A 27,170-nucleotide genomic window follows, 5' to 3' on the forward strand; every position below is an offset into this window, starting at 1 on the left:
ATAGATCTGTAACATGAGGAGGGGACCACACTATGTTCTCATAAGATCAACCTGAGTGCGTGGAGAAGAGGAGAGGAGAAAATGAGTCAAGGTGGACTGAATACATTGTTAAATGGGAAAAAAGTATTATCAACAGCATAAATAAAATAAATAAATAATCAAGTACATTAGATCCTTCTGAGAGTGAAACAGTAACCCGATTAATTTTCAATCCTAGTCAACCTAGGTGGCAGGCAGCCTCCAGGGCTCAATGCTAGGTATAATCTGGAATACAAAGGATTAATCATGATTAAAAGAATTCAAACCTTTGGTTTCTCAAAAGCAAAGGTTTTTGACTCCTTGAGATTTCCTAATGTTCAACATTTAAGAACACCAAAGCCAAAGGAGACCATAAGTAAAAGAATCAACAGTTTAATGCCTAGGTCCTAGGTTGAAGAAGGAGAAAAGAGGCATCCATGTCATTGGGAGGTAAGCTGTACCTTAATCTCACCTGTAGTTGTTTACAATAATCTTTGACTGAGTTTATTAATCACACAAAAAAGCCCCTCCTAGGGGCGCCACTGAGTGGGTTAAGCTTCTGCCTTCCAGCTCAGGTCAGGATCTCATGATCCTGGGATCAAGCCCCTCGGACTCCCTGCTCAGTGGGGAGTCGGATTCTGCCTCTGCCTCTGCCCCTCCCCACTGCTCTCACGCTCTCTAATAAATACTTAAAAAGAAAAAAAAAAAAAAAGCCCCTCCCATCACAAACTGTCCAATGAAGGAAAGATATAAGAGGAGATCTGAGCATAATTCAATTGGCCACAATTAAAAGGCCTAAGGATTCAAAATTCTCATTTTCCTTCAGAGACAAGGCCCTTGGGCCATACCCAGTTTGATAGTTTGTTTCAGTTCTACTCCCCACACAAAAATTATGAGTCATGTAGAACTGTAAGATGTAAAATAGTCAAATTCTGACCAACATTGCTTAGCTCTTGATATTAAGAATCCTCTAACTTCTGGGGTGCCTGGCTGGCTCAGATGGTTAAGCATCTGCCTTCGGCTCAGGTCATGGTTTCAGGGTCCTGGGATCCAACCCCACGCGGGGCTCCCTGCTCGGCGGGGAGTCTGCTGCTCCCTCTGCCTCTGCCGCTGCCCCTTACCTGCTTGTGCTCTCTCTCTCTCTCAAATAAATAAAATCTTAAAAAAAAAATCCCATTATTTCTTACCATTACTTTTCACTTTTATTCTAAGGTCTCAGATCTGGAAGGAGGTGGAATAGGAGACAGTGGCCTTCAACATGAGGGCAAAGAAAGCAGGCATCTTTTTTTTTTTTTTTTAAAGTAAGCTCTGTGCCCAATGTGGGGCTTGAACTCACAAACCCCAAGATCAAGAGTCACATGCTCTACCGACTAAACCAGCCAGGTGCTCCAAAAGCAGGCATCTTTAAATAAAGAATATCCCAAAATACCAAAACTAAGATTATTTTTTTCCCAGAACTTCTAAACTCTAATAGCTTTTCATTGGGTATCAGAAAAGAGCACATACAGTCTCTCTCCCCAGAAGCTGCATTAACCTTTTTGTTGTTGTTTTGTTTTGTTTTATTTTTAGAGATTTTATTTATTTGACAGAGAGAGAGAGTACAAGCAGAGGGAGCAGCAGGCAGAGCGAGAAGCAGGCTCCCTGCTGAGCTGGGAGCCCGATGTGGGGCTCGATCCCAGCACCCTGGGATCATGACCTGAGCTGAAGGCAGACGCTTAACCAACTGAGCCACCCAGGCGCCCCTGCATTAGCCTTTTTGAAAAAAGCCCCTCTCCCACTTGGGAGAGACACTAGTAACATAAAGGAAAAGGTAGACAACTCTACCTAGTGCCTGAAAACAAAGACTGGTAAGTCTATGCTAACCAAACTTAAAAGACGGAGTACCTGGAAATAAGAGTAGAGAGGGACAAAAAGTACACATGAAGGCTGAGGGGAATGAACAATCTCCAAATTCTATGGCCAATTCCTGTTACTTGTACCAAGTGGCAGCCTGAGAAAGTCTATAAATGAGGCTCAGCGACAACTGTTTAATGGGTGGGGTGAGGTGGGGACAAGTCTGGAAGCTGCCAGCAGAGCAAGCTCACTGTTTTCATTTAGATGGCATATTTTCAGGGGTGGCTTGGGTTGAATAATAGTGGTAGAGAGGTATCCAAAGATTCCCAAGCTAACCCGTGGTGCTGGCTGCTTCTACCCAAGAAGACCTTAAAATTCTTCCGAGGTAAGACAAAGATGAGCATAGCTGGAAACTTCTTCGGAGCAGGTGTTCCTAAGCTATCCCAGCAGTCTTTTCACCTAGAACACGAGGGTGGAATTGGGTGTTTGAAAAACTTATTTCAGCTTGACATTGATATTTTCGGTTTTAATTAGTTTACCTAATAAGCAACAGCACATTTTACCACTTTTCCCCAGTCACCTCACTTCAGCAGAATCAATGAAAATATTTAGACCAAGAAACAGTCTGTGGCTTTTATAAGGTCTCAATTACCTCTTATGTTAGCTGTATTCATTTTACCTTAAAGAATATCAAGTTCAAATTCTGTGACTCATGAAGAGATAAATGTAAAGATAGAGGGGGAAGGGGACCCAAAGAGCAAAAGCAGAAGAAAAGAAGGATATTGGCTGGATCTCATCACCACAAACTCGAGCCTCTTATCAGACAGTAAGAGATAAGCTCTTTAAACAGTCTGTACATTTCTTAGTGCTGTTCTTCCTTCCCAAGGTACACCACTGCTCCCTCTCCTCTTGGGAGTGGAATCTGCATTTTCCCCATCCCAGGCTCAGCTGAGCATGTCACTTCTCTTCCCTTTCTAGTAGCAAACATGGTCACACGTGTACATTTCAAGTTGTGGCAGCAGCTCCCTTTCTGCCTCATGGTCCTTTCCTGAATCTTGGCTAAGCTTTGAGGCAGGGCAAAGAGATGCTTAGTAAGCATACTGGGTGCCTTGTTGAGCTGGATGATCTCATCAAAGCCAGCTAAAATTCCCAACGGTAAGTATACATACACCTCTCTTGTGCATAGGCTGTCCCATTTTGAACAAAACTGCCCAATACAAAATCCAGGGCTCACCCGCAGCAGAGTCTACATCCTACTAGTCATTGAGATAACTCTGAAAGAACATCAAGGAAGTCCTAAAAGAACCACTGGTGAATATGAGATTTGCCTCTACATGCGTGAGGTCCAATCCATGCAGTCACATTCGGAGCCCATAACGTAGTGTTTTGTTTTGTTTACGTCTCATAAATAAAGTCAAACAAAAGTTAACTCCTATGCTTGAGGAGAACTCAATTCTAGATTCTCCCAACTGCTGGTATAAAAAAGCACAACATGCTACAGTGACTGGGCACACAAAGATCCCTTGCCTTAGTTTTCAGGAACTTTTCTTCCAACTTGCCTCTGTTAAAGGAGCTGCGGATTATAAATGATGCCACAGGTACGGGTTCACTGACAGCCGATTTAGTAAGTGCTCGTACTGTTAATTCTGCCAGTCTTACTCCTACACAGAAATACACGTGGCCCCGAGGGGCCCAACCACCCACACGTTTCTTCTGCACATCTTTTCACCCTCCAGCACACAGAAATAGAGGGCTACATCCCAGAAAACACCCAGAGAAAGAGAAAAGGTAGTTTCTTTGAAACATTATGTCTAGAAAACCAGGATCCAGCTTCCTATTTGGATGTAATTCCTAAATTCATGTCTCTCTGAATAATCCAATTAATGATCTAAGCCAAGATGTTTCCTGAAGTTTCAAATCTATACATCTATATCCCTTGATATGCTGAAACCTTTAAGTATACGTAAGCACACTTAAAAAAAAAAAAAGCAATTTGTTTACAGTGAGCTACCAGGCTACCACAAATCTCAAAAATCTACTTAGTTGTGGTACAATGTTACAGTAATTACCTTTAATGAGTTAATCCTCCCTGTATTCATGCCCTTGGAGAGGGTCCTCTCTGACTCTAGGCTTAGCCACATGCCTTACTTTAGCTGATGGAACAAAAGTGACATAACCAGAGCCTTGAAATGTGCTTGCGCATTGAGGCCTGACCTCTCTTATTTGTCTTTGGAATCCTGAGACTCTACATGAAGAAGCATAAGTTAACTTACTGGTGAACAGGAAAGAGATAAATCATCCCAGCTTAGGCTAACCAGCCTTCCAACTGCCAGATACGTCCACGAAGCCATCTGTATATTAGTTTTCTATGGGTACCATTAGAAATTACCACAAACTTAATGGCTTAATATAAATTTACTGGCTTTCAGTTCTGCAGGTTAGAAATTCAATATGGGTCTCATGGGGCTAAAATCAAGGTGTTAGCAGGATGGTATTCCTTTCTGGAGGCTCTAGGGGATGATCTATTTCCTTGCTCATTTGGGTTGCTGGCAGAATTCAGTTCCCTGCAATTATAGGACTGAGGTCCTTGTTTCCTTCTTGTTAGCTGAGGGCTATTCCTATCTTCTATCATTGCATGTCTTTGACTATCCTGCCTTTTCCCCCTTTAAGGGCTCATTTGATTAGAATGGGTGGGTCCATACAGATAATTCCTTCCCACACCTCAAAATCTGTAACTTCAATCAGATCTACATAGTTCCTGTTGCCACAGAAAATAACATACTCACAGGTTCTAGGAATTAGGATGTGGAGATCTTTGGCAAGCCATTATTCTGCCTATACATCAAGACCACACCTACCCAGCCAAGCCATCAACTGACCACAAACAGCAGCTAAGTCAGCCCAGACCAGACAAACTGCATACTGAATCCACAGAATTTCGAGAAAAATATATGCTGGTTTAAGCCAAAAAATTTTGGGGTGGTTTGTAGGGCAGGAAGGGCTAACTGATGCAATGGCCAAGCCTACACCACTCTTTAAAATTTTTCTAAGATTTTATTTTTAAGTAATCTCTATAGCCAATGTGGGGCTCAAACTCACAACCCTGAGATCAAGAGTCACTGCTCTACCAACTGAGCCAGCCAGACACCCAAGGCAATGCCACTTCTGAAGGGTCTGTGCAACCCACATCCGGATAACATCCATCCTCCTCCCTTCTCTGCTCTAGTTCAACAAGCATGCCTAAGAGGCCACTGGCTGTTTTGTGCTCTCTGAATCATAACACAAAACAATTAAATTAGTGTTGTTTCTTCTTCCAGGCCAGATCTAGAGATTATTGCTGAAATTTAACAAAAGTCAGCCTTATTATCTCAATAGAACCATAGAGGAGCTTTTTGATCCGTGACTAGAAGCCACATACATGAAAAAACACATATGTTAGAAGTCTTAGAGAAAGATTTGAAGGAGGGGCCAGTCATCTTTTGATAGAGTAAAGCTGCTGACAGAAGAGGGAAATTTCACTGCTACCCAACTATCTCGTCTTTGCATAAAGACCAATGAGGACTTTGGGGCACAGCCTCTAAGTAGGGGTCTCCAACCCTTCATTAACAGCAAATACATTTTCTCAAATGGGCTCACCCTCAAATTTGCTGATACTTAAAGGTCTGGAAAACTTAGAAGGAAAATGCAATAGCAAGTTAATGTCCTCTTGGCTCTTTTGGCTGACTTCCCTGTGCCTGGGTCTTGCCTATTAATTGAATGCTATTCGGATTTCATCTCAAAAACAAATGAGGATGGAGACCAGAGGCCTGCCTTCCCCAGACTGATAAGAGCAGCACAGTGCAATTATACCCAAACAGCTTTGTTTTGGAATGTAATCACCGCCCCAGCCTTCTTCCCAATGGGATGGCAACAGTGTAATTACCTCTTCAGGATTCATTGTTTGGGAATGTAATTCCACAGGGCCCCCTTTCTAGGGGAAAGGAGCTACAACAAGAATATAGCAGAATTTGTAGCCCCCTCCTCAGTAGCAGTCTTAGGAACCAAACAAATTATTTTTGTTCTCTTTAAAGTAAGACCAGAGTTTAAAATTCAGTCTGTTTTTCTACCAATAAGGAGTCATCCACACCCCATGATGGTTCTGTTTGAAAAGTCCCATCTAAAGCCAGACTGCTTGCATCCCCATTTCCCACCCTGTAAGTACTAGCTGTGGTCTTGGGCGAATTACTTAATCCTTCTATGCCTCAGTTTCCTCATCTACAAAAATTAGTAGTAACAGGACATCACTAGAATGTTGTGAAGATTAAGTGAATATGTGAGAAGTGCTTAGAACAGTACTTGGCGTATAGTAACTGCCCTTGGGTTTTTTGGTTTGTTTTGTTTTTAAAGCACATTTGAAGCATCATATTCCACAGCCATTACATTTTGCAACTGTGATCTAATATTAGCTCATGGTCAAATCTAAGCTTGACTTACCACGTTCTTTCTTTTCACAACCCTTTTGCCAGTTCAGCATGCAGGGTAACGCTGGACAATTTTCAGTGCTGCTATAGCTAGCATATTTGCCCAGGGAAAACTTTAATAGGCGGGAGACACTGTGCATATATTTCCATGTCAGTCTTTTCATGTAGGTTACCAGTCCAAGGGAAACTATATTAAAAAGACTGTGGTAGAATCTTGTTGAAAAAACTAGTAGGTACTACCAAAAGCAGTCACTGGCAATACAGCAGATTCTGGAGAACATTTACCTTCCTAGTCAGATATATTTATGAAAATAAGTGATATATCCCCCTCTCATGCTTAAAGTATACCTCACCTTCCTGAACAATACCCTTGTTCCCACTGGGAACTTTGACCTTTTGCCTCCTGTTCATCTTTCCCTCTGTTCCTTTGTAGCCTAGACTAGTTACATTCTCTGCTTAGGAAGAAACACTTCCGGCATGTGCTTCACCAGTCATAAGCCTCAAGAGTAAAAAATCATGAGTTTATGGCCAGGCAGGCATTCCCAGAGAATATAGTCCCGCTGCTCAAAACAACAGGAGTGAAGCTGGGCCCCTTCTGCATGGTGCATATAGCTGCAGTGAACTGGGCTTAGCACATACCCAGGGACCAATCTTCATAGCCCTGTAATAATGAAAAACTGTGATCACAGGATAACTATCTGGCTCTGGGGTGAAAATTAACTCCTGGCCAAAAGAAACACCTCCAGGGAGTCTCCACACTCCAAAAGGTCCCTGGTCACCCACCTGCAGGTGCCTCTTTCCACATCATGGCTTATACCAAGACACCCGTGCTTGCTCTCGGCTTCCGGTCGAGTGGCACAAGGACCCTGGGGAAGAGTTGGCCTTGTGGATCAGCAGTTGTTCAAGAAAGGAAATTAACACCCACAGGTTGGCTCTACTTTGGTAAAGAGGGTGAGAGGTGCTGTCTGCCAGCTTCCATGGCATTTCCAGCCAGTTTGGAATAAATGAGGCTGCTTGAGCTCATAAAAAGAGAAAGAAAAGCTTATGTGAGCTCAGAGTTTTAAAAAGAAGGAGGTGGAAGGTTAGCGTGGTTTATTAGCTTCCAGCATTTATACTGACCATGTGGGTAAAACTGATGAAGTAGATGGGACAGCAAAAGGATTGTTCCAAGTCTTTCCAGGGCCTGTAGAAGATCTCTAATCTTAAATAAAGTGGAGAGTGTCTGGCTACTGCTTCCACTAGAAAATATGGGCTTTGACCTCACATTTTAGCCTTTTCTTTCCTCACATCTCCTCTGTAGATTTCTATATTGTATCATTTGTTTTGAGGGGTTGTAAAACATGTCAAAGCACAAACCAACCATAACCTAAGAAGAGAGAAGTAAAGGTTCTGGCATTACAGTGAGTACTTAAAATCAGAGCCCGTCTTTGGTTGGCACCTTCAAAATGACTAGTATTTCTAAGGAGTACACAACCACAGGACTTAAACTTTGAGAGCACTCTACATCTAGGGAAGTCCCAGAATATAGAGAGCTTAAAGTACACGTAAACAGTGGGGTCTCAATCCAGGTATGCTGACGCTAACATTTCTCTTTTTGGGAGAAGGAAGAGGAACAGGTGGAAAACTGGTTAAGAAGTTGGGAGAGAGGTTATAGGTCAATTCCTCTCACTTTCTGCTGCAGAAATACTGTAAGGAACTGAGCTCCCACAGCCAGCTTTCTGTTTATACTCCTAGTCTAGCATTTAGCATAATACCAACTTAGTAGGTGGTAAGCTTTAGAGGGCAGAGATCATGTCTTGTGCATCTGGATACCTAACACGGTACCATATAAACAACAGAAGTTCAATAAACGCTCACCAAATCAAAATGGCTGATATACCAGCTGACTACTCTGTATGTATTTAAGAATTCATTCATTCTTCGCATTATTAACAGCTCCAGATGAAGCACAGTTATACAACAGGGTCTCACCAGCACTAATGTATCTTGGGTTTCTGGTATTACCACTTCACCTCTTCCCATGCCTCTGTCTCTGCATCAGTCCCTAGCCTAGTGAGTTCTCAAATTTTAAAGTACATCATGATCACCTACAAGACTCTTTAAAACACAAATTCCTGGGGCCTACAACCAGAGTTTCCAATTCAGTGAGTCTGGGGTAGGGCCCAAGAATTTGCATTTATAACACTTTTCCAGGTAATGATGGAACTGGTCCAGGAACTACACTCTGAGAATCCCATGTTGTCATGGGTACACAGAAGCAAACATTCGGTCTGCTGAGCAGATGCTCATTTTATCAACACAAGTCCTGATGTGGGGGCGGTGGGGGGGGCAGATAATAGTCTGTTATGCAAATTTTGTGACTCTTCTATTCTTCCCTGCTTGAGGGACAGGACTACAGGTAACAGATGACACACTAGACTGTCAAATTATCAACTCAAGGACTCTCAAGTTACCAACTGTTGGTGCCACAGAACAAAAGGTCCACACTTTTCAACTCACTGACCACAGCAGAAGGGGAAAAAGTCCTGCTTGGGACCCAAGAAGAGCACCATTTGGGGAGAACACAGAACAGTGAGAGATCAGCAAGGTTATAATCAATGAGGAGACTGGCATAGCTCTAACTCATACTGGTCTCCAAAATTTATAATAAAAATCACAATAATGATAATCGCTAACACCTACTGAATAGTTGTGTACCAAAAAATACAATTCTAAGTGTTTCATTCATTTAATTGCACTCATTTAACTAATCCAATCCTTGAAACAATCCTATAAACTAAGAACTATTCTTATGCCCATTTTACAGATGAAGAAACTGAGGCCCCCAAAACGTAAAATAAATTAACCAAGACCACACTGCTAGGAAATAGCAGAATGAATATTTGAACCTAGATAGCCTGGCTCTGGAGTCCAAACTCAAACATTTTGCTATACTGCCTACCAAGCAGACTATATACTATAAATGGCAGCTATCCTTCCCAAACTCCCACTTACTCAATCTCACAGACCCATTCAAAAGAAAAATGGGGACACAGTCAGAGTTTCTTCAAACTGTACCAAAAGACATAAATCCTTAGGCCACATGGTGTTTGAACTGCATCCTCCTTACCTAATCTATCAGAATTGGCAGTTAAAGTCCCAGGGGAATTATTAAATTTTTAGTAGCAGGGCCAAAACAAAATAGAAAATCAGGCCACTCCCTGGCTAGACTGTCAACTCCCTAAGGGCAGAACCATTTAATTCTTTCATAAGAACCAAAGTGCCCTGGAAAATGCTAAGCATTTAGAGAAGCACTATATACACTTACTTCAAAATGACAGTACAGAAAGGGCACAGGTGGGGAAAGATCAAGAGGAAATTTCCTGGGGGAGAGAAAGAGGCACAGAAAAACTTAGTCACATAATATAAAAGGTATAGGAAAGTTCATTGGCAAAGCCCAGTATTTTCCCCTGGAAAAGCCTGAAGCAGCACAGGCAATTCAGCTTAGAAACTAAGACCCCGGTTCTCAATAAGCACACTTCTCACTAGCAGTGTAAGGAGATGCAATAAAAGGCTGGGGTAGAGAGGACCCCAATGCTCCAGTGACCAGAGGACACCAAGTAAGTAAAAGTCCTGGGTGCTATAAGGTATCCGTCTGGGAAGGCTGGGTTCTCTGGAAGGAGTGTTGCATTTACTTCTCTGTTTCCCAGGCAACCAAGCCAGCCCCTTATCGCCTTCACTTTCATCACTGGAGCAGAATGAAAGGTAATTGGGTTAATTATTAAAGGAGCACCAGCTAGTACCGCCACTACTAATTGTCCATTTATCTGGGGTTTATAAACAACCATCTTAATTGATGTTGAGTTGGAATGTGTCACTCACTTTATTTGCCTGGCTACTAGGTACCAGAGAGGTACAGGACACGGAGATAAAGGGTCCAGCCATGGAGATAAAGGGTCCAGCCATGGAGATAAACAGTCCAACACCAGAAGTATTATTCATTTATGTTCATACTCATTTAAGTATACCATGATGGCCCTCAACCATATTCACACATACTGTTCATCCTTCCCAGATTTGCCAATTCAAGAAAAGATCTAATAGATTAGGCAATTTGTTGTATTAGAGAGCTATGATATCAGGTTGAGAAATCAGACTAATTCCTGAAAGTCAACAAGCCCAGGGCCCCAGATGCCTACCTATAAAGCCAAGCTAGACCAGACAGGCCTCCTGAAAGTAATTTTCTAAGGTACCAGGGAAATGGGGAACATCTAAGAGAGGCAAAAGACAACCAAAAATAAAGTTAACAAGGAAAAGAAAAGTAAAGTCTTACAAAAGAGGTAGCTCTGTCTTACCCACAACAGGCAATAAACAGAAGGATGCCTGGGACATGAGATTACATAAAGCAATTATTCTAACACTGCACAATAATAGCACAAAGGAGAGAGAAGGGAATAGAATTATAGTGTAGCGAAGTTTCTGTATCCTACCAGAATTAAGTCTGTATAAGTCTGAAGTAGATCCTGATAAAAGATAGTTTAAAAATCAATAAAGAGATTAAAATGGTACATTAAAAGATATCCACTTAATATAAAAGAAGTCAGCAAAGGAGAAATACAGGAACAAAAAAGACATTAGAAATACAGAAAAGAAATAGCAAAATGACACACAAAATCCAACTATATCAACAACATTAAATATGAATGAACTAAATAATGCAAAGACAGAGACCGTCAGGCTGGATAAAAAACAAAAATCAGCAACACAGGTTTGAACTGCACAGGTCCATTTAAGATGTGGCTTTTTGGATAAATATAATACAGTACTACAAATGCATTTTCTCTTCCTTATGATTTACTAAATAACATTTTCTTTTCTCTGGCTTGTAAGAATACAGTATATAATACTTACAATACACAAAATAATGTGCTAATTGACTGTTTATATAATTGGTAAAGCTTCTTGTCAACAGTAGGCTATTAGTAGCTATGTTTTTGGGGTGTAAAAAGTCATACACAGATTTTCAACTACATGGGGGTTGGTGCCCTCAACCCCTGCATTGTTCAAAGGTCAACTGTATATGCTTTCTTTTTTTTTTTTTTTTTTTAAAGATTTTATTTATTCGACAGAGAGAGAGACAGCCAGCGAGAGAGGGAACACAAGCAGGGGGAGTGGGAGAGGAAGAAGCAGGCTCATAGAGGAAGAGCCTGACGTGGGGCTCGATCCCAGAACTCCGGGATCACGCCCTGAGCCGAAGGCAGACGCTTAGCCGCTGTGCCACCGAGGCGCCCCTGTATATGCTTTCTATAAGAGACCTACTTTAGATTCAAAGAAATAAACAGGTTAAAAATTAAAAGGATGGAAAAAATATATATCACACAATCAACAGCTGTAAAAGAGCTGGAGTAGCTATACTAATATAAGAAAAACTAGATTTAAGGACACTATTGCTAGAGACATTTTATAATGATAAAAGCTGAATTCATCTGGAAGGCATAACAACTACAAAAACATATGTACCTAACAACAAGGTCTCAAAATATATAAGGCAAAACCTGACAAAACTAACGGGAGAAATACACAATTCAGCAATAATAACTGGAAGTTTCAATACCTCACTCTTAACAAAGGATAGGACAGCTAGACCAAAAATTAGCAAGGGTATGCAAAACTTGAAAACACCATCAACCAAGTAGATCTCCCCAACATCTACAGCACACTACATGCAACAATAACAGAATACACATTCTTCTCAAGCACACAGGTAACATTCACCAGGACAGACCATGTGCTAAGCCATAAAACAAGTTTCAATAAATTTAAGATAACTGAAATCATACACCATAGTGACATTAAATAAGAAACCAACAACAGAAGGAAATTTGGGAAATTCACAAACATGGGAAAACTGAAGAACATACTCCTAAACATCTAGTGGGTCAAAGAAGAAATCATAAGAGAAAAATTAGGATGACTGGGCACAAAGCCATCTATAGCCCAGGACACTCAACCAGGCCCCAATGACCTGTGGCAAGGAGCAAGAAAATCCTGACACTTGCCATTGATTTTAATCAAAACACTAAATTAAGTACATTAGGCCCACATCTGCTGGGAACAGATGCTCATTAGGATGAAAGTCAAAAAGATTAGGCATTACATATAACTAATACCCTACATTACCCAGGTCTCTATCCCTCAGAAGTTTTTTGTTCTTCTAGTAATTACCAGGAAGATGTCAAATGCCAAGGCTTCTCATTTCACTTTTATTAGGCCTCAAACATGCAGAAAAATATTGTAAGCTTACCAACCTTTTGGCAGATACCCCCTACTTGAACTCAGGCAAAACACGGCACAGAAGATTATGAGTCAGGCAGACAGACCTGCTTTAAAGTTCTAGGTCTGCCTCTCACTGTGTTATATTGGGCAAGTGACCTAACTTCTCTGAATGTCAGTTTTCTTGCCTGTAGAATGGAAATGCGCGATCTACTTCACAGGATTGCCATTAGTGATTATAGGCGGTAATATATGCGAAAGCACTTAGGATAGCACGTGGCTTATAGTAGGCAGTCATTAACTTTATGTCCTTTATTATCAGTGGCTGTTACTGCACAGAGCTAGAGCTGTCTAGTAAAAAGTCAGCAGGGGGAGCTCCCCAGGCTTGTGTGTGTTTCCTCAGAAATATACCTGGTAGAGATGCAGTAGCTTTAAATTTACTTACATTTCTTTATAGGTTCAGAATTTGTGTTGTTAAAGAAGGGGCATGGCATGGGTTGATGGGTGCCTAGAGACTACCAGGAACCTACAGAATTGTGGGGAAGGCCCAAGATAAAGAGGAAGAGATGAAAATTAGCAATCAAAACACTTCTCTGTAGTAGCTTCTGTTTTCTATTATCACTCTCATGCTCATGTGGGAGGAAGTGGGCAGAATGGATCTTAATTTTCTGCAAATCCATTTTTTGTTGATGACTCTGAATGGCTTTGGCTACGGTCCACTGGAGACTCATTTGCCACCATAGTACTGGTCACAACTCCAAAAACTGCAGGTGTGTGTATACTTCACCCCTGCAAAAAGGAATTCACCTTTCAAAGTGTTTAGCTTTGGGGCACCTAGGTGGCTCAGTTGGTTAAGCATCTGCCTTTGGCTCAGGTCATGATCCCTGGGTCCTGGGATCGAGCCCTGCATCGAGCTCCTTGCTCAGTGGGGAAAGAGCCTGCTTCTCCCTCTGCCCCTCTCTCTGCTCATGCTTTCTCTCTCTCGCTCTCAAATAAATAAATAAATAAAATCTTTATTTTAAATATATTTACATATATTTTATATATATATATTTATATATATATATATATTTATATATTTAAAAAAAGAAACAAAAAACAAAGGGTTTGGCTTTATGTTTGGAGCTAAGAACCAAACAGCCAGATTGAAGTATGGTCAAACATCTAGACTTTGAGCTATAGGAGGACAGGAATCATGCATCTTACTCACTTTGGTAGCCTAGAACAGTGCCTGCCACATAGCTACAGAATAAGTACCTGTTGACTATAATTGTTTTGAGACCATCACCACCTCATTCCAATCACACAATGAAACTGCCTTTCCAGGAAAACTGGGAGTGCTTACTGCTAACAGGCTAATTTGTCTTTCACTCCAAGAGCCGTTATTACAGGAACTCTATTACATGATCACAGTAAGTTTAATAAAAAGCAAAAATCTGCATCCATGAGGGCTAGAAGGCTCAAAAAAAGGGCTACTACATAATGATTTTCCTCAGCAAGCACCACTGGGTCATAAAAGGCTATGTATGTCTAGAAATCACTTAAAACAGAGGAATTAGGGGTGCCTGGATGGCTCAGTCGGTTAAGCGTTTGCCTTTGGTTCAGCTCATGATCCCAGGGTCCTGGGATACAGTGCCACATGGAGCTCCTTGCTCAGCAGGGAGCCTATTCTCCCTCTGCCTGCCGCTTCCTCTGCTTGTGTGCTCGATCCCTCTCTCTCTGACAAATAAAAATCTTTTTAAAAAATAATAAAAAATACATACATACATACATACATAAAACAGAGGAATTAATGAAATTAAGAAAAACCCTGGAAATCAGCCAAGTTCCCTGGGAGCTCTTATCTTCTTCTAGATCAAGGTCCTAGAAGAAGCATGCTATTTTGATGCTTTGTCCTTTAAAATAACTGTAGGGAGGCAGACTAAGAAGCTTTGGCGTCCCACTGCCTGGTTCAGTTCTGGCTCCTCAACTTCTAGCTGTATCACTCTGGGCAAGTTAGCCTTCTGGGCTTTAGTTTCCTCCACTGTTAATTAGGTAATAGCAGGATTATTGCAAGAAAGAAATGAAATGTAACTGGAAAAGCATTTAAAATACTCTCTAGTATACAGCAAGTGCTCAATAAATGTTAGGCTTTTTTTTTTTTTTTTTGGTTGTAGCCATTATTCTTGGAATTTTCTCAAGAGACGAATAAAAGTAATACAGCTATCAAGAGAATCTGGAGGGACATCCAAACACAGGCACCCTCCCCCACTTCTTGAAAGTTTGTGTTACACCACTTTACTTTTACAAAAGACCTACATTAGTACCTTGTTTTCGCTAACTGAAGGAAATCTGAAGAGGATTTTCACTCTTATGAAGAAAGGTGAAAAGTGAAAATAGCGTTCAGCGTTTGCTTTACAGTGAGCTGTTACAGAGGCAGCGTGCGCTCTGAGCATCAAGCTGCCATAGCTTTGAACTGTGTATGTGAGCACGTCCGTGCTTTATCTCAATTTATTTTGTGCAAGCAATATGTGTCCTAAGGTATCAGAAAAGTCTAAGAGAGGTTATTTTTGGGGTTTGGGTATACTAAAAAAATTTTCCATATAAATTAATGGTAATTGCTTCTTCGCTTTGTGTCATTTTGGCTTGCAAGAGGTTTTGTAGGAACACTCCACTTTTGGACAGCAGAGAAAACCTGTATCTATAAATGATGAGGGCCTTTATGAAAAGACCAATAGGTTCTCTGTAACATGTATCTTGAGAAAACAGAAGAAACTGGTTTAACTGTGAATGGAAACCATCTGCTAATCTAATTCAAGAGTGAGGTTCCTGAGAATCTAGATTTCCCTCCCCTTGAGATACTTTGCATTCTTTGTTAGAGAACTTTTCTCAGTAGAGCTCACATCTGTTAACAACTGCCTTCTGGAACACAACCCCTATATTCAAAAGTATCCATAAGTGAAAGTGGGCCATTTGGGGGTCAGACCTCTGGGCATAAAGTAGCAAACAGGAAATGGCAGTCGAGTTCTTAAATCTAAGGAAGAAATAAACATAGAGCTATTCCCAAGGAATTTCTCAAGGAAACAGAGATTTTTCTAGCAGTAGAGGAAGAGGAGGTGCTGTGTGGGGTGATGGAAGCAAATGTCTGGAACAAAGGGTGGAGAAGAGCTCTGTAGTATTGCCTGGCAGCAAGTGATTATCTGCCAGTGAGGAGCTTCCACATGCCATCAGCCAAGCCATACATAAAGACCAAGCATGGATGGAGAGGCACCAAGGCATGGTGTCTGTTTACCCACTAGGGCCAGAGGCCCTCAGACAAGGTTGTCAGGGGACCAGATGTAGTCTGCTCCCCCGCCAAAGCTGGGCCGACAAAGAGTCTGGTGGCTAGCAGAGAAACCACTGAGGTCTCTAGGTCTTCTAGGCCTTGACACTGAGTAAAGATAGTCCTACCTAGGGGAGGCCAGAGACCCTGTGGCCTTCCAGCTGTCATGACAGCTTGGTTAGAAATCACATTCTCCCAGGCTGACAGTGTTACTGCCTCACCCAGATCCCTTCCTACCTTTAACCACCACATGGCCCAGATTTTCCGAAACATAATTTCTTTAAGAAATTTTTAATAGATGCTTACTAAAGACACACCTAAATGTGGACTGATTTTTATACCTCTTATGCCTTCACATACATAAATTTAGAGGTTGGCATGGAGGTGAGGGGGAAGCAGAGGAAAGAATGTGATGGGGAAATAACCTTTGTCAGATAAAAACCAGAATTCTGCTTTGTTTCTTTCTCTAGACACTGCCCAGAAGCAGCAGCACATACCGCATCTGAAAGCCTGGTCACACCATGTAGCTTAGGCCAAAAACATTGGTCACTAAGCAATTCAGCCACCATAAAAACTGCCTCAGCTGGGCCTGTCCACCCCATTTTCTGTTTCTGAGGTTTCTAAGCGAGCCCTACGGGTCTTTCTCCTCCTCCTCCTTCCCTGGAAGATTCCACATTGCCTGGAAACTCCATCTACTGGCAGATGAGCGAAGGGTTGAAGAGGTGTGCATTAAGCTCCTAATTAAATCATAGGATCTGGTTCATGAGTATCTCACCAACCAAAACATGAACAAGACACCTTTATCATTCAATTAAAAGCATAGCTAGAATCTAATTGCTGGATTAAGAAACAAAGAGTTTAAACAATTAAAAAAAAGAAAAGGATGTTTGAAGGAAGTGGGAATGGGTGAGATAAACAGCTTTGCTCCATTCTAGTTTCCTGACTTGAAGTAAGGAACTGGGTACAAGACCTCAAAACAGAGTTTTCAGCCAGATGCCAAGATATCACCACATCAACATAGGTAAAGGAGGGGAAACCTTTATCTGGCTCTCTGCCCATTCAACTTTTCAAAATCCAAAGAAACATTTCCTTACCTGCCAGGACCCTGTTAACAGAAGAGTGAGTAGCCAAGCCAGGCTGTCCACGTTCATGAAAAATCCCCGCATAAGGCAAGTACTCAGGCAGCAAGAAACGCCTACAAGAAGGAACCACATATGAAAAATCTATGAAAGACTACCTAAAAACAAACGAGATATACTATCCGCCAACCCCCAACAATCAAGGCTAAGGGATCCACTAAACTCAGGAATCCACAGAAGCCCAGGACATTGTAAAAATTCCTAGAATTTGGCTTTCCACAGACTTGTATCTCCTTCCTGATCTTTCTTCTGCAGTTTCGCAGGGTTTCTAATCTTGAATAGGATACTCCCCAGGCCACTTTTCGATCTCTCTTCATTGTGGCCAATCAGCTCCTGTCAAGTCTTTAGGTGGCAGGGCTGGATTACAGGCTCACTAGGAAATAATTCCAGATATGGAATCCAAAGTCCAGAAAGTAGGTTTAAAAACGAAATTCCAGGCTCTCATAAAGGCTGACTACCTAGTTCTTACCTTGGAACGAAGCGTCCAAGTGAAGGTGCAGACATCCGGGCATTGCGTGGAGCTCGGTGCCTGGATCTGTCACCATTGTCCCTGGAGAAAACAAAAAGACTACATATAAGAGAGTCACTAAAGCAGAACCAGCCATCAGCCCAAAAGACAAACATCCCCCAAATAAAATTTCTACACTGAGGTGAATATCCCAGAGAAGTTAGTCATCCGGTTACTTACTAATTTGGATGGCACATTAATATACTACATTTCTGGAGTACCTCAACTAAAAGATTTATGAGCATTTTCTTTCTTTCTTTTTTTTAAGATTTTATTTATTTATTTGACAGAGAGAGAGAGCACAAGCAGAGGGAGCAGCAGAGGGAGAGGGAGAAGCAGGCTCCCCACTGAGCGAGAGCCTGATGCAGGACTCGATCCCAGAGCCCTGGGATCATGACCTGAGCCGAAGGCAGACGCTTCACCAACTGAGCCACCCAGGCACCTTATGAGCATTTTCTGATGGTTCAGTAACAAGGAGGATGATTTTTCATGAGTTAAGGTGATCTCTGAACCCTGCAGCATCTGAAACTGGAGTCAAGTTTGGATCTTCCAAGGGACCTGGAATGGAAATATATAAACTTCTCTTTTTAGATTGAAAGATACAGAGAAACTTTGGCTTTGGGGAATCCTGAAGGAAGAAAAAAATTCCCCCATCAATTTCATTCAGCAAATGGTTATCTCTAAATGAGACTGTTTAGGTCTTTGACGTGGAAAAAAAAAATCACTCATGAAAAGTGAAACAAAAACAACACAAGAAAAAGACCAGGCAGTCTCCCTTTTTTAGAGACTGCAAAATTGGCAAGGATGAAGAGTATTAGACAATGCAATCCCAAGCATTTGAGTAAAAAGAAAAAAGTTTAGGTGTTTTCTTTATGGTCTGTCAAAGCAAGAGTAATAACCATCATTTATTAAATATCTATTAAGTTCTAATATAAAGATTATTAATATGTTTCCTATTTAATCCTTCTAACTATCCCATGAGGTATCAGCAGCTTTGTTTTACAGATATGGAAACTAAGGACCAGAAAGGCAAATGCCCAAGATCACACAACTAGTAAGTGGCTGAGGCAGGATTTAAGGCATATCTATCTGATTCTGAAGCCCTAGCTCTTTCCACTATACTTCACTGCCTCCTACAAGAAGACAGGGACTTCACGTGGCTTAGTTTCTAATACATCAAAGGAACAAAAAGCCAAAGGGCACCGGCGGGACAGTGCAGTTAATTAGCTGCTTAACCAACTCTACAAAATAAATGAACCTCTGAAAGCTTGATTTGGTATTTTTGCTGAATTCTCCCTTTGGATTATCTTCAACTTAATGAGACCATCTTTGAACTGGCCCTGGAACCAAAGTTAAGACAATACTTTAGTTTTCAAATGGACCACTGGGAGCTTTACAAGCCAGAAATGAAAGCCTAGGAAGGTTTTTGTATCTTGGTGGGATTGGATGCTGAGCATTAACAAAGAAATCAATATCAGAGATATTGGAAGCTGATCCATCAAAAGTCAGTACTTGCTCTTTATTTTCCCAAAAGAGAAGGCATACTACTCTTTTCCTTAACATATCATATCCCCTTGTCTTGAAACTCTACAGATGAAGGGAGAGGCAATTTGAGAGACAGAGAGAGAGAAACACACAGAGAGAGAGAGAGAGAGAGAGAGAGAGAGAGAGAGAGGAGAGACCATATGGAAAGTAAAAAGATTATTTAAAAAAACAATGAAATCAGAAGTTCCTGACCAGTAGACTACAGCTCTGGGGAGTCCAGCCCCATGCATACAGGAAAAGGTGAATATCAAACAAGTAAGACAGTTCTCAAATTAAGCATATTATTATTTTTCAAATATATGTAGCTTCAAATTTTGATCAAAGTACCAATTAACTTTAAAGTACAAATGAGGGGCGCCTGGGTGGCTCAGTCAGTTGAGTGTCCAACTCTTGATTGCAGCTCAGGTCATGATCTCAAGGTCGTGAGCTCAAGCCCAGAGTCAGGCTCCCAGCTCAGTGGGGAGTCTGCTTGAGATTCCCGTATTCTCTGTCTCCCTCTCCCTCTACCCGTCCCCAAAGCTCACTCGTGTTCACTCTCTCTCTCAAATAATTAGATCTTTAAAAAAAAGTACAAATGAATTCTTGATAGCGTTTCATAACAGCATATTTTACTTATCAATGGGCACTAAAAGTATAATTACCATGAGTAAAGTTGGAAAACACTTTGAAGTTAAAAAGGGTCCTAAGTCTCAAAAAGGTCAGAAACTAAATCAGAGAAAGGAGTACCACGGGATAAATGCGAGTGCTTCCTCCATAGCTCTGAGAGAGAACTGGCCTTCCCAAATCAGTCACACTGTGGAGCTGACAACTGGCTTCTGCAAAGTCCAAAGATCCCTCTCCCCCTGGACAACAAACAGTACTCTATCTGGTGTCAGCAGGGCTGAAGAGCAGGGAAGGAGAAGCCAGTGCACTAGACCACACTGATCAGCAGTTGCCAGCGCTCAAAGATGGCACAGGGCTTGGTGAAAGGACACAGGGAGACAATTTAGAAAAATGGACAAACACATCAGGGCTGGGGGAAATCTGGGCTCCTTCAACATAACTCACAAGCCTCTTTTCATTGTTATTAAAACCCAACAACTCCTTCCTTCCTTTTTTCTTTTTTCTTTTTTTTTTTGAGAGAGAGAGTGCACAAGCAGGGGTGGGGTAGGAGAGAGGAAGAGAGAGAATCTTCAGCAGGCTCTACACTCAGCACAGAGCCCAACTCAGGGCTTGATCTCATGACCCTGAGATCATGACCTGAGCCTAAATCAAGAGTCATATGCTTAACCGACTGAGCCATCCAAGCATACCCAATCAACTCCTTTCTGATTCAGTTGCTCCTTCCATTTGAAAAAGGGGGGGGTGGGACACAAAACATGGCCAGAGATAATGGCTTTATAGTATTCAGAAATTACTGCAGGATATATAGGAAAATAAAATGAGATCAGCTGGCTCAGACACAAACAAAGTCTCAGACTGATGGTCACATTTGGCAACATGAAAGACATTATATATGAGAGGAGATCTATCTGCTGGTCCACAGCTTAACATCCTGACAAATGATGGAGAAGTAGGAGCTAAATGGCATCTCAATAAAATGTAGAGAAGACTTCAAATTAAAAGCATTGAGAACTCTAGCACAGAAGGAGAGGAATAAGAGCACGGGCCTCAGAACCATTAGAAAACTGTGGAACGTGGTGAACACACAGTGAGAGGAGAGAACAACAAAGAACATCTAGGAGAAAACAGCTCAAACACTGTTCCAGGAAAAACCCTGAAAACAGGAATGGGAAAGGTGGCAAAGGCCAGAATGTTTAACCGCAGGACAAGGGAGGCAAGAGGAGGGATAAAGGCTCTGCGCATTAGTACTGATCACAAAAATCCCTGACTAAAGGCAAGGCTCCAAGTGAACTAGAGGTGAAAAGAACAACTCATGACCCTAGATTCTGTAGTCTAGAAAGAAAGGAGGATTCAGAAGTAAGGAGTTCGGCCGAGGAAACCAATTTCAGTGCATAGCACATCTGCAGCAGGGATGGGAAACGGGAGAGGGGGACAGGGAGGAGTGCTAAGAGTTCCAAGAAAACGGCAAAGGACTTAACTTAAAAGTACTTAAAATAATGCTGCATTTACAAAGCCGCACAGACTCTGCCACTCACTTCAGTGCTGACAGAAGATCAGTGTGAGGCGAGGCTGCACAGGCCGGACGAGGCCACGTGAGTGAGGCGGAGACTGACTGTGAGTGCACCAGAGGCTATCTACCAGATGGACAGGGGTAAAGGCAGACCCAGACAGACCGTTCACCTTAGGGACGGTGGAAGGTGCTACGTACTGGGGCCTAACGGAACACGGCCCGCATGTGCCCTCTCCCAAGGACTTGGGAAAAAAAAGCAAACAAACCACGTCAGTAAGGAACAGACTATGCAAGTATGCTGGTACTGCTCCTCCCTCACAGGAGGACTCTTGGTCACCAGAATGCTTTTCAGGGAAACACCAGAGAAATCCTCATCAATTTCATCAGCCAGAAGCTGCCTTTAAGCCAGCAGGACAGAAGCTGGCGGAGTTATTAATGGCTTTCCCAGTTGTTGAATTCTGTGCATCTCTGATTAACTCTCAGAGGGGTATTTGGGAAGGAGAGGGGGAAGAAAATAAGATTTTCTTGTAAAAGATTTTATAAGGAAAAAAATACCCTTCAAACAATAAGGCATCCAAGACAAATGCCAAATACAAGAAAATGCATCTCTGGAACAAGGAAGAGGTGCACAGCAGCAACTCTTGCTAAATGCCTGGGATTAATTGCCTCAGAGAGAGGCTATAATTTAAAGGAATGAAAAACACACCTACAGATTGCTGTCTGAATCCTGACCAGACAGGCAGGTTGTCATTACTCCTCATGACAAACGGCTCTGACTCCGGCCTTTATAAATGAAGCTCTTGCAGCAAAAAGCTCAAAAGGCCATTGTCCTCTTGACAATACACAGTTGACTTTGCTGAAAATTAGACTATTAAAAAAATAAGTGTTTTCCTATGCTCTTCTGTTTTTACTCAATCTCCAGACAAGACAAGGCCTAGCTGGGTATTCCTGTCCCTGGATGGCAAAAGTCCCTTCCTTACCCGGGTGCTCTTAGTAAGAAACCGAAGGCTCTGTCTCTCCGGCCAAGGGCTGTGCACACATGTAAGGGCTTAGATTTCTGAGAGGAAGGCACAGGGTCCATGGGTATCATTTACAGGGGATACCTAAGAGCACACGTCTCTTGGAACTGTGGAGCCTTAACTTTTTCCCTAAGGAAAAAGATAATTACCATTTACAAATTCCTCTCCTCCCTTATCCTACCTTTAATTTCACCTGCATACATTCCATATTGCTATTGTACATTTTATGTTAAAAATACGAATCTATATCTCTAAGTGGTTATGTCCTCCTTTCCCCCTTATTTCTTTCCTTCTGTGTTTTCCCATGCTATACCCAAGTACAATCCATACATATTCCCTTTTCTTTCTCTTCTAGCATTCCTCATAATAAATATTCGTATGTATTCTACTTGCCCAGAAAGAATGCTAATTCTGAAGTTGCCAAGCAGTAGTCTGTATTTCTAAGCAATAGGCTCAAAATCCTCAGGAAAGAACTAGAATTCAGGTAGGCATATATTTTAGAAATATGGTGGGGCTCTCCAGGTGCCAGATATCCTGTTCCTGATCCTCAGGAAGTCTCCTCACTTCTCTGAGACTTTTCATTATTCTGCCTCTGCTGAACACAAGGGAAGTTCATCTAAGGTAGTCAGCTCCCACAAAGAGCTGAGCGCTTCAGGGTTAAACTTCAGAGATTATCCCCTCGGATTTTACAGATCAGACACTGAGGCCTACAGTGGGAAAGGGACTTGCCCAAAATCAAATGACAAATTTGGCTCAGCCAAAACCAGAACCCAGGGCAATTCTCTAAACAAGAGTTCTCAGGCTATGGGGGCAGCAGGCACTGACAAGTGATCCCAGTTCCCACCACAGCTGTTCCAGGAGTCACTTGCTGTTTTACCAACTTAGTTCAAAACTGGCTCAAGTAGGAGTTGAAAAGGACTCGGGCAACATTTCATTTGGAGAAGGAAGTGAGACAGCTGAGCTCTCACAGCTCACTTCCCAGGAACGTTCACAAACTGGCTCCACTTTTAGAAAACACCGGGCCTCTTACGCCCAACACGTAACGCCCAGTCCTCGAATGTCTTCTCCTGTATTTCACCCACTGCTTCCTAACTGGTTTTCCTGCATCCCTCCATATACCTGCCACTTTAGGTCACCCTAACTAATGCGTCAAAGGTAGCTGCCTCAAATAGGTCTTCAGTAACGGCTGCCCCCAGGTAAGAATAAAGTCCAAGCTTTTCAGCCAGGCATTCCAGGCCCTCAGTTCAGGCCTTTCGGCTCTTCTCTTTTGGATTACAAACACTGTAGCTCTAGCCACAGATTTATTGAGGGTCCCCCAAACAAACCCTGTAAATCTTCTGTCTCTGGGCTTTTGCTTAAGCTATTCCCTTTCAATTTCCTAGAATCTCCTTCCCCACCTTCATCCTCCACATCAATTCATCAAAGTCCTATGCAGTCTGTCCACACAGCTAAAACCCAGGGAGCCTCCTCACATCTCCCCAAATACTCTCTTCCCTTCAGAGAATGCTGCTCTGTATTTTAGTCCTACTTTATTACAGTCTGTCTTGTTAGTTATTATGTAAAAATCTGCTCATGTTATTTCATAGCCTAAAACTCTTCAATGACTTCCTTCACCTACAAGATAAAGTTCACCTCATTTGCAAGGTACACAAGACTCGCCAAAGATCTGGTGACACCCTAACTCTCGGGACTCATCTCCTGCCACGTATCTTGAACTTTACGGTCTAGCCAAACTTATCAACAAGGAGATTTCTAAAATATTCCACACTATTTCATGTTTCTATGAATATGCATTTATTTGTCTTTCTCCCAAGTATACCTAGGAGTGACAGTCCTATTTTAAGACATATAACTTTCTCTTTTATAAACCCACCTTATAAAAAAACAATCAACCACTATGAAAATCAAGTAAGTGAAATTATTTAAAACTCTCTGATAAAAAGGAAGAGAACAGTTTCTTATCTCATCCTACTTTAGGAACTACTTCTATTCTTCTATGCCTGATTCCCAACTGTTCTAGCAGGTTCCAGTCTATAAAGAGAATAACTTTAAAGTGTGTTTCCTTAGAATTTCTCTTGTATTTCTAATATCAAAGAGTCTATGGTTTGTAAGTCAAAGAAAGGAACAAAGGCAACTCCTCTTCAAAATGAGGTAGACAAGAACACTCTCTAAAGATTTACCCTTCCCTTTCTTGGCTACAAGAAATTATTAGTAGTCACTGACTCCCACAGGAGTCTTGGAAATTCTGGGCACAGAAGAGAGAGCAGGAGCAAGTACTACCAAGGACACGTAGCTTCACTCTACCAGAATTCCTAGCCACGAGAACTTGAAGCAAATATATGAGTCTCACAAAGCTACCAGGATTTCACCTATACGCAGATGATAACAATAGTATTATTCGGTTTTAACATATTTTCTTTGCCATGGCTCAACTAAATTTCAGTTACAGCAAAAGGGCAGGTGAAGAATATTAAATTCTGAACTAAAGGCAAGCAACTTCTTACGCCAGCCCAAACAGACGGCAGAGCTGAGTGACAGCCTTGAGAACCCTTAGCTACATCACATACCAAAAAGGCCTTTTAACAACTTCCTTCCCAGAAGGTGTCTAGCATGGGGACCATAAAAGGAGAAGCTCTTTCTGCATGAGGCTGTGTACGTGTATGTGGTTAAATCTGTCACAACACTTCATGCCAAACTAAGGAACCAGAACCCGTCTCTGGCACCTAGAAATGACTGTCATACAGTGAAACGTTTTTGCCTGTTTGGTCACAATATACATTTCTGGGTAAAAATTCAAACACAACCAGATAAATTAGAAGAATGAACAAAACAAAAAACAGACCTAAAGTGACTGCATGTTAAGGCTGAAAGACTAGAAATCTCACTGAGATGTTTTTCCAAAGTCAGCCCAGTGTCACAACGGTAAATGAAGAGCTTGCTCTCTTCTGTGCTAGCAACAATTTTAAGAAGTGAATATAATTCCCCTCTGGCTGGTATATATGGGGGAGATATTTGTGACTGATCCAATCTGAAGTTTCTCTAGTTCTGTCATTGACTCAGGGTATTCTTTGCCTTGGAAGGCAAAGCAGTTACAAAAAGACACAAGGAGGGCAGGAATAAGCTGGGGATGATTCTGGGATTATAATTACATTTAGAATAAGAGACAACGTGAGGAAGGGGGTGAGGATAACAGGAACAACAGACACATACGACCTCTCGTGCAGGCCTCCGCAACTACTGGGACACGGCACTTAACCACTGTGCTTCAGGAAAGCCTCCCTCTCTTTCCAAAAGGACGGTGAAAATTAAAACGGCATTTTTCCTTACGCTTATTTGTTTTCTACATTCTAGCAGGTGGTCTGGGCTCAAAAACAGGCAGACAGCAATGTCAGGGGCAGCCACACCTTTACCCTGCTTGTGAACATCTTTACGCAAAGACAGATGCTGAAAGCTTCAGGACACACCTTCTGACAGCGGGTTTCTGGATGTCCTGTTTGTGCATTTTGATAAACACAGGGACCCTGCAGTCTCAATCCTGGCCACAGACAGAGATGAATGGCAGGAGAAGATGCCTGCCTGGGTAGATGGTCATTAATCCAGACCACAAAAGAACAGAAAGTTTAACCTGATGCTGACCAAACGTCAAAGCTATCCTTCCCTAGAGATAAATCTAGATAGTCTTCTTCCACGGCAAATTCAGGGAGCAAGAGCTCAAATGTGGTTCTACATCATTTATAAGGTTTTTATTTTATTTATTTATTTTGAAAGATCTATCTATTTATTTGAGAGTGAGAGAGAGTGCATGCAGGGGGGTGGGGGGCAGAGGGTGACAGAGTCTCAAGCAAACTCCCCGCTGAATGCAGAGCCTGCCATGGAGCTTTATCTCAAGACCTGAGATCATGACCTGAGCCGAAATCAAGAGTCAGATGCTTAACCAACTGAGGCACCCAGGCACCACCATTTTTAAAGGTTTTTAAATCTGCAGGACAGGGACGCCTGGGTGGCTCAGTTGGTTAAGCGTCTGCCTTTGGCTCGGGTCGTGAACCCAGGGTCCTGGGATCGAGCCCCACATCAGGCTCCCTACTCAGCGGGGAGTCTGCTTCTCCCTCTCCCTCTACTGCTCCTCCTGATTGTGCTCTCTCACTCTGTCAAATAAATAAATAAAATCTTTTTCTAAACCAATCAATCAATCAATCTGCAAGACAATTAAAGCCAGATACTAAATATGTTTGCTCCTGATCTCGAATCTCAGACATGTCTAATTTTGGTCGTCTCTGTATCCTCATTAAAAAAAAATACTATAATGGAGTAAATATCTCATTAGGATATTATAAGGATTAAAAAAGATTTTAAATATATATATAAAGTATATTAATATATACAAATGTTTTGTATGTTATAAATTAGTATATATATTAAAAATATTATAGCTGATCTCTTTCATTCAATAAATGATGGAGAAGAACCAAAAAAGATGGGATCTGGCAACTCTATACACCTGGACGGGCAAGATAGAGAATGGCAAAATGATCCCCGGCTTAGCAAATGGGAAGAGATCTGAAGAAGTCGAAGGCATCCTGCCTGTTAAAGGCAGGAGCATGATGTACTATGAAGGCGAGGACACCAGTAGAACAGTCTCTCTTAATGGTACCCTAAGTGTTAAGAGGATTCCAGGCCCTGTCTAACTTACTTGCTTCTCTGTACCTGAAAGAGCTATAAATTATGACTGTACAAGCTTCTGACTTTCCTTCTAGTTATCAAAGCTAAGGAAAAGGACTGGGCAGAGAAATTAAAATGGGCTGGTACATTCCCTCATTTCTCACTCACTCCCGCCTCAGAGCACCTAGAAATTAAGAGAAGAGGAGCAACCACAAGCAGCACTCAGTTTACAACAGGAAGGAGGAGGGCAGGGAAAAAGACAGAGCAAGAATGAACAGACAGTAACTCAGCATCAACCAGCTAGCAACTTCCTTCACTAGGAG

The 27,170-nt window shown here is 41.9% G+C and overlaps 1 protein-coding gene across 11 annotated transcripts in view; it reads right to left on the minus strand.

Moving 5' to 3' along the window:
* Positions 1-27,170, minus strand: part of AMBRA1 (autophagy and beclin 1 regulator 1) — a 164,477-nt gene that overhangs the window by 69,504 nt on the left and 67,803 nt on the right. For all 11 annotated transcript variants that reach the window (XM_045808699.2, XM_045808697.2, XM_045808695.2 and 8 more), the window contains 2 exons: positions 17,473-17,553; positions 16,959-17,059 (listed from right to left, as the gene is read on the minus strand). In XM_045808699.2, coding sequence (XP_045664655.1) covers positions 16,959-17,059; positions 17,473-17,553 — 182 coding nt within the window. The remainder of the gene's footprint in view (positions 1-16,958; positions 17,060-17,472; positions 17,554-27,170) is intronic.

This window comes from Ursus americanus, chromosome 24, assembly GCF_024610735.1.
Source record: "Ursus americanus isolate L20-20 chromosome 24, mUrsAme1.1.p, whole genome shotgun sequence".
Classification (NCBI taxonomy): Eukaryota; Metazoa; Chordata; class Mammalia; order Carnivora; family Ursidae; genus Ursus; species Ursus americanus.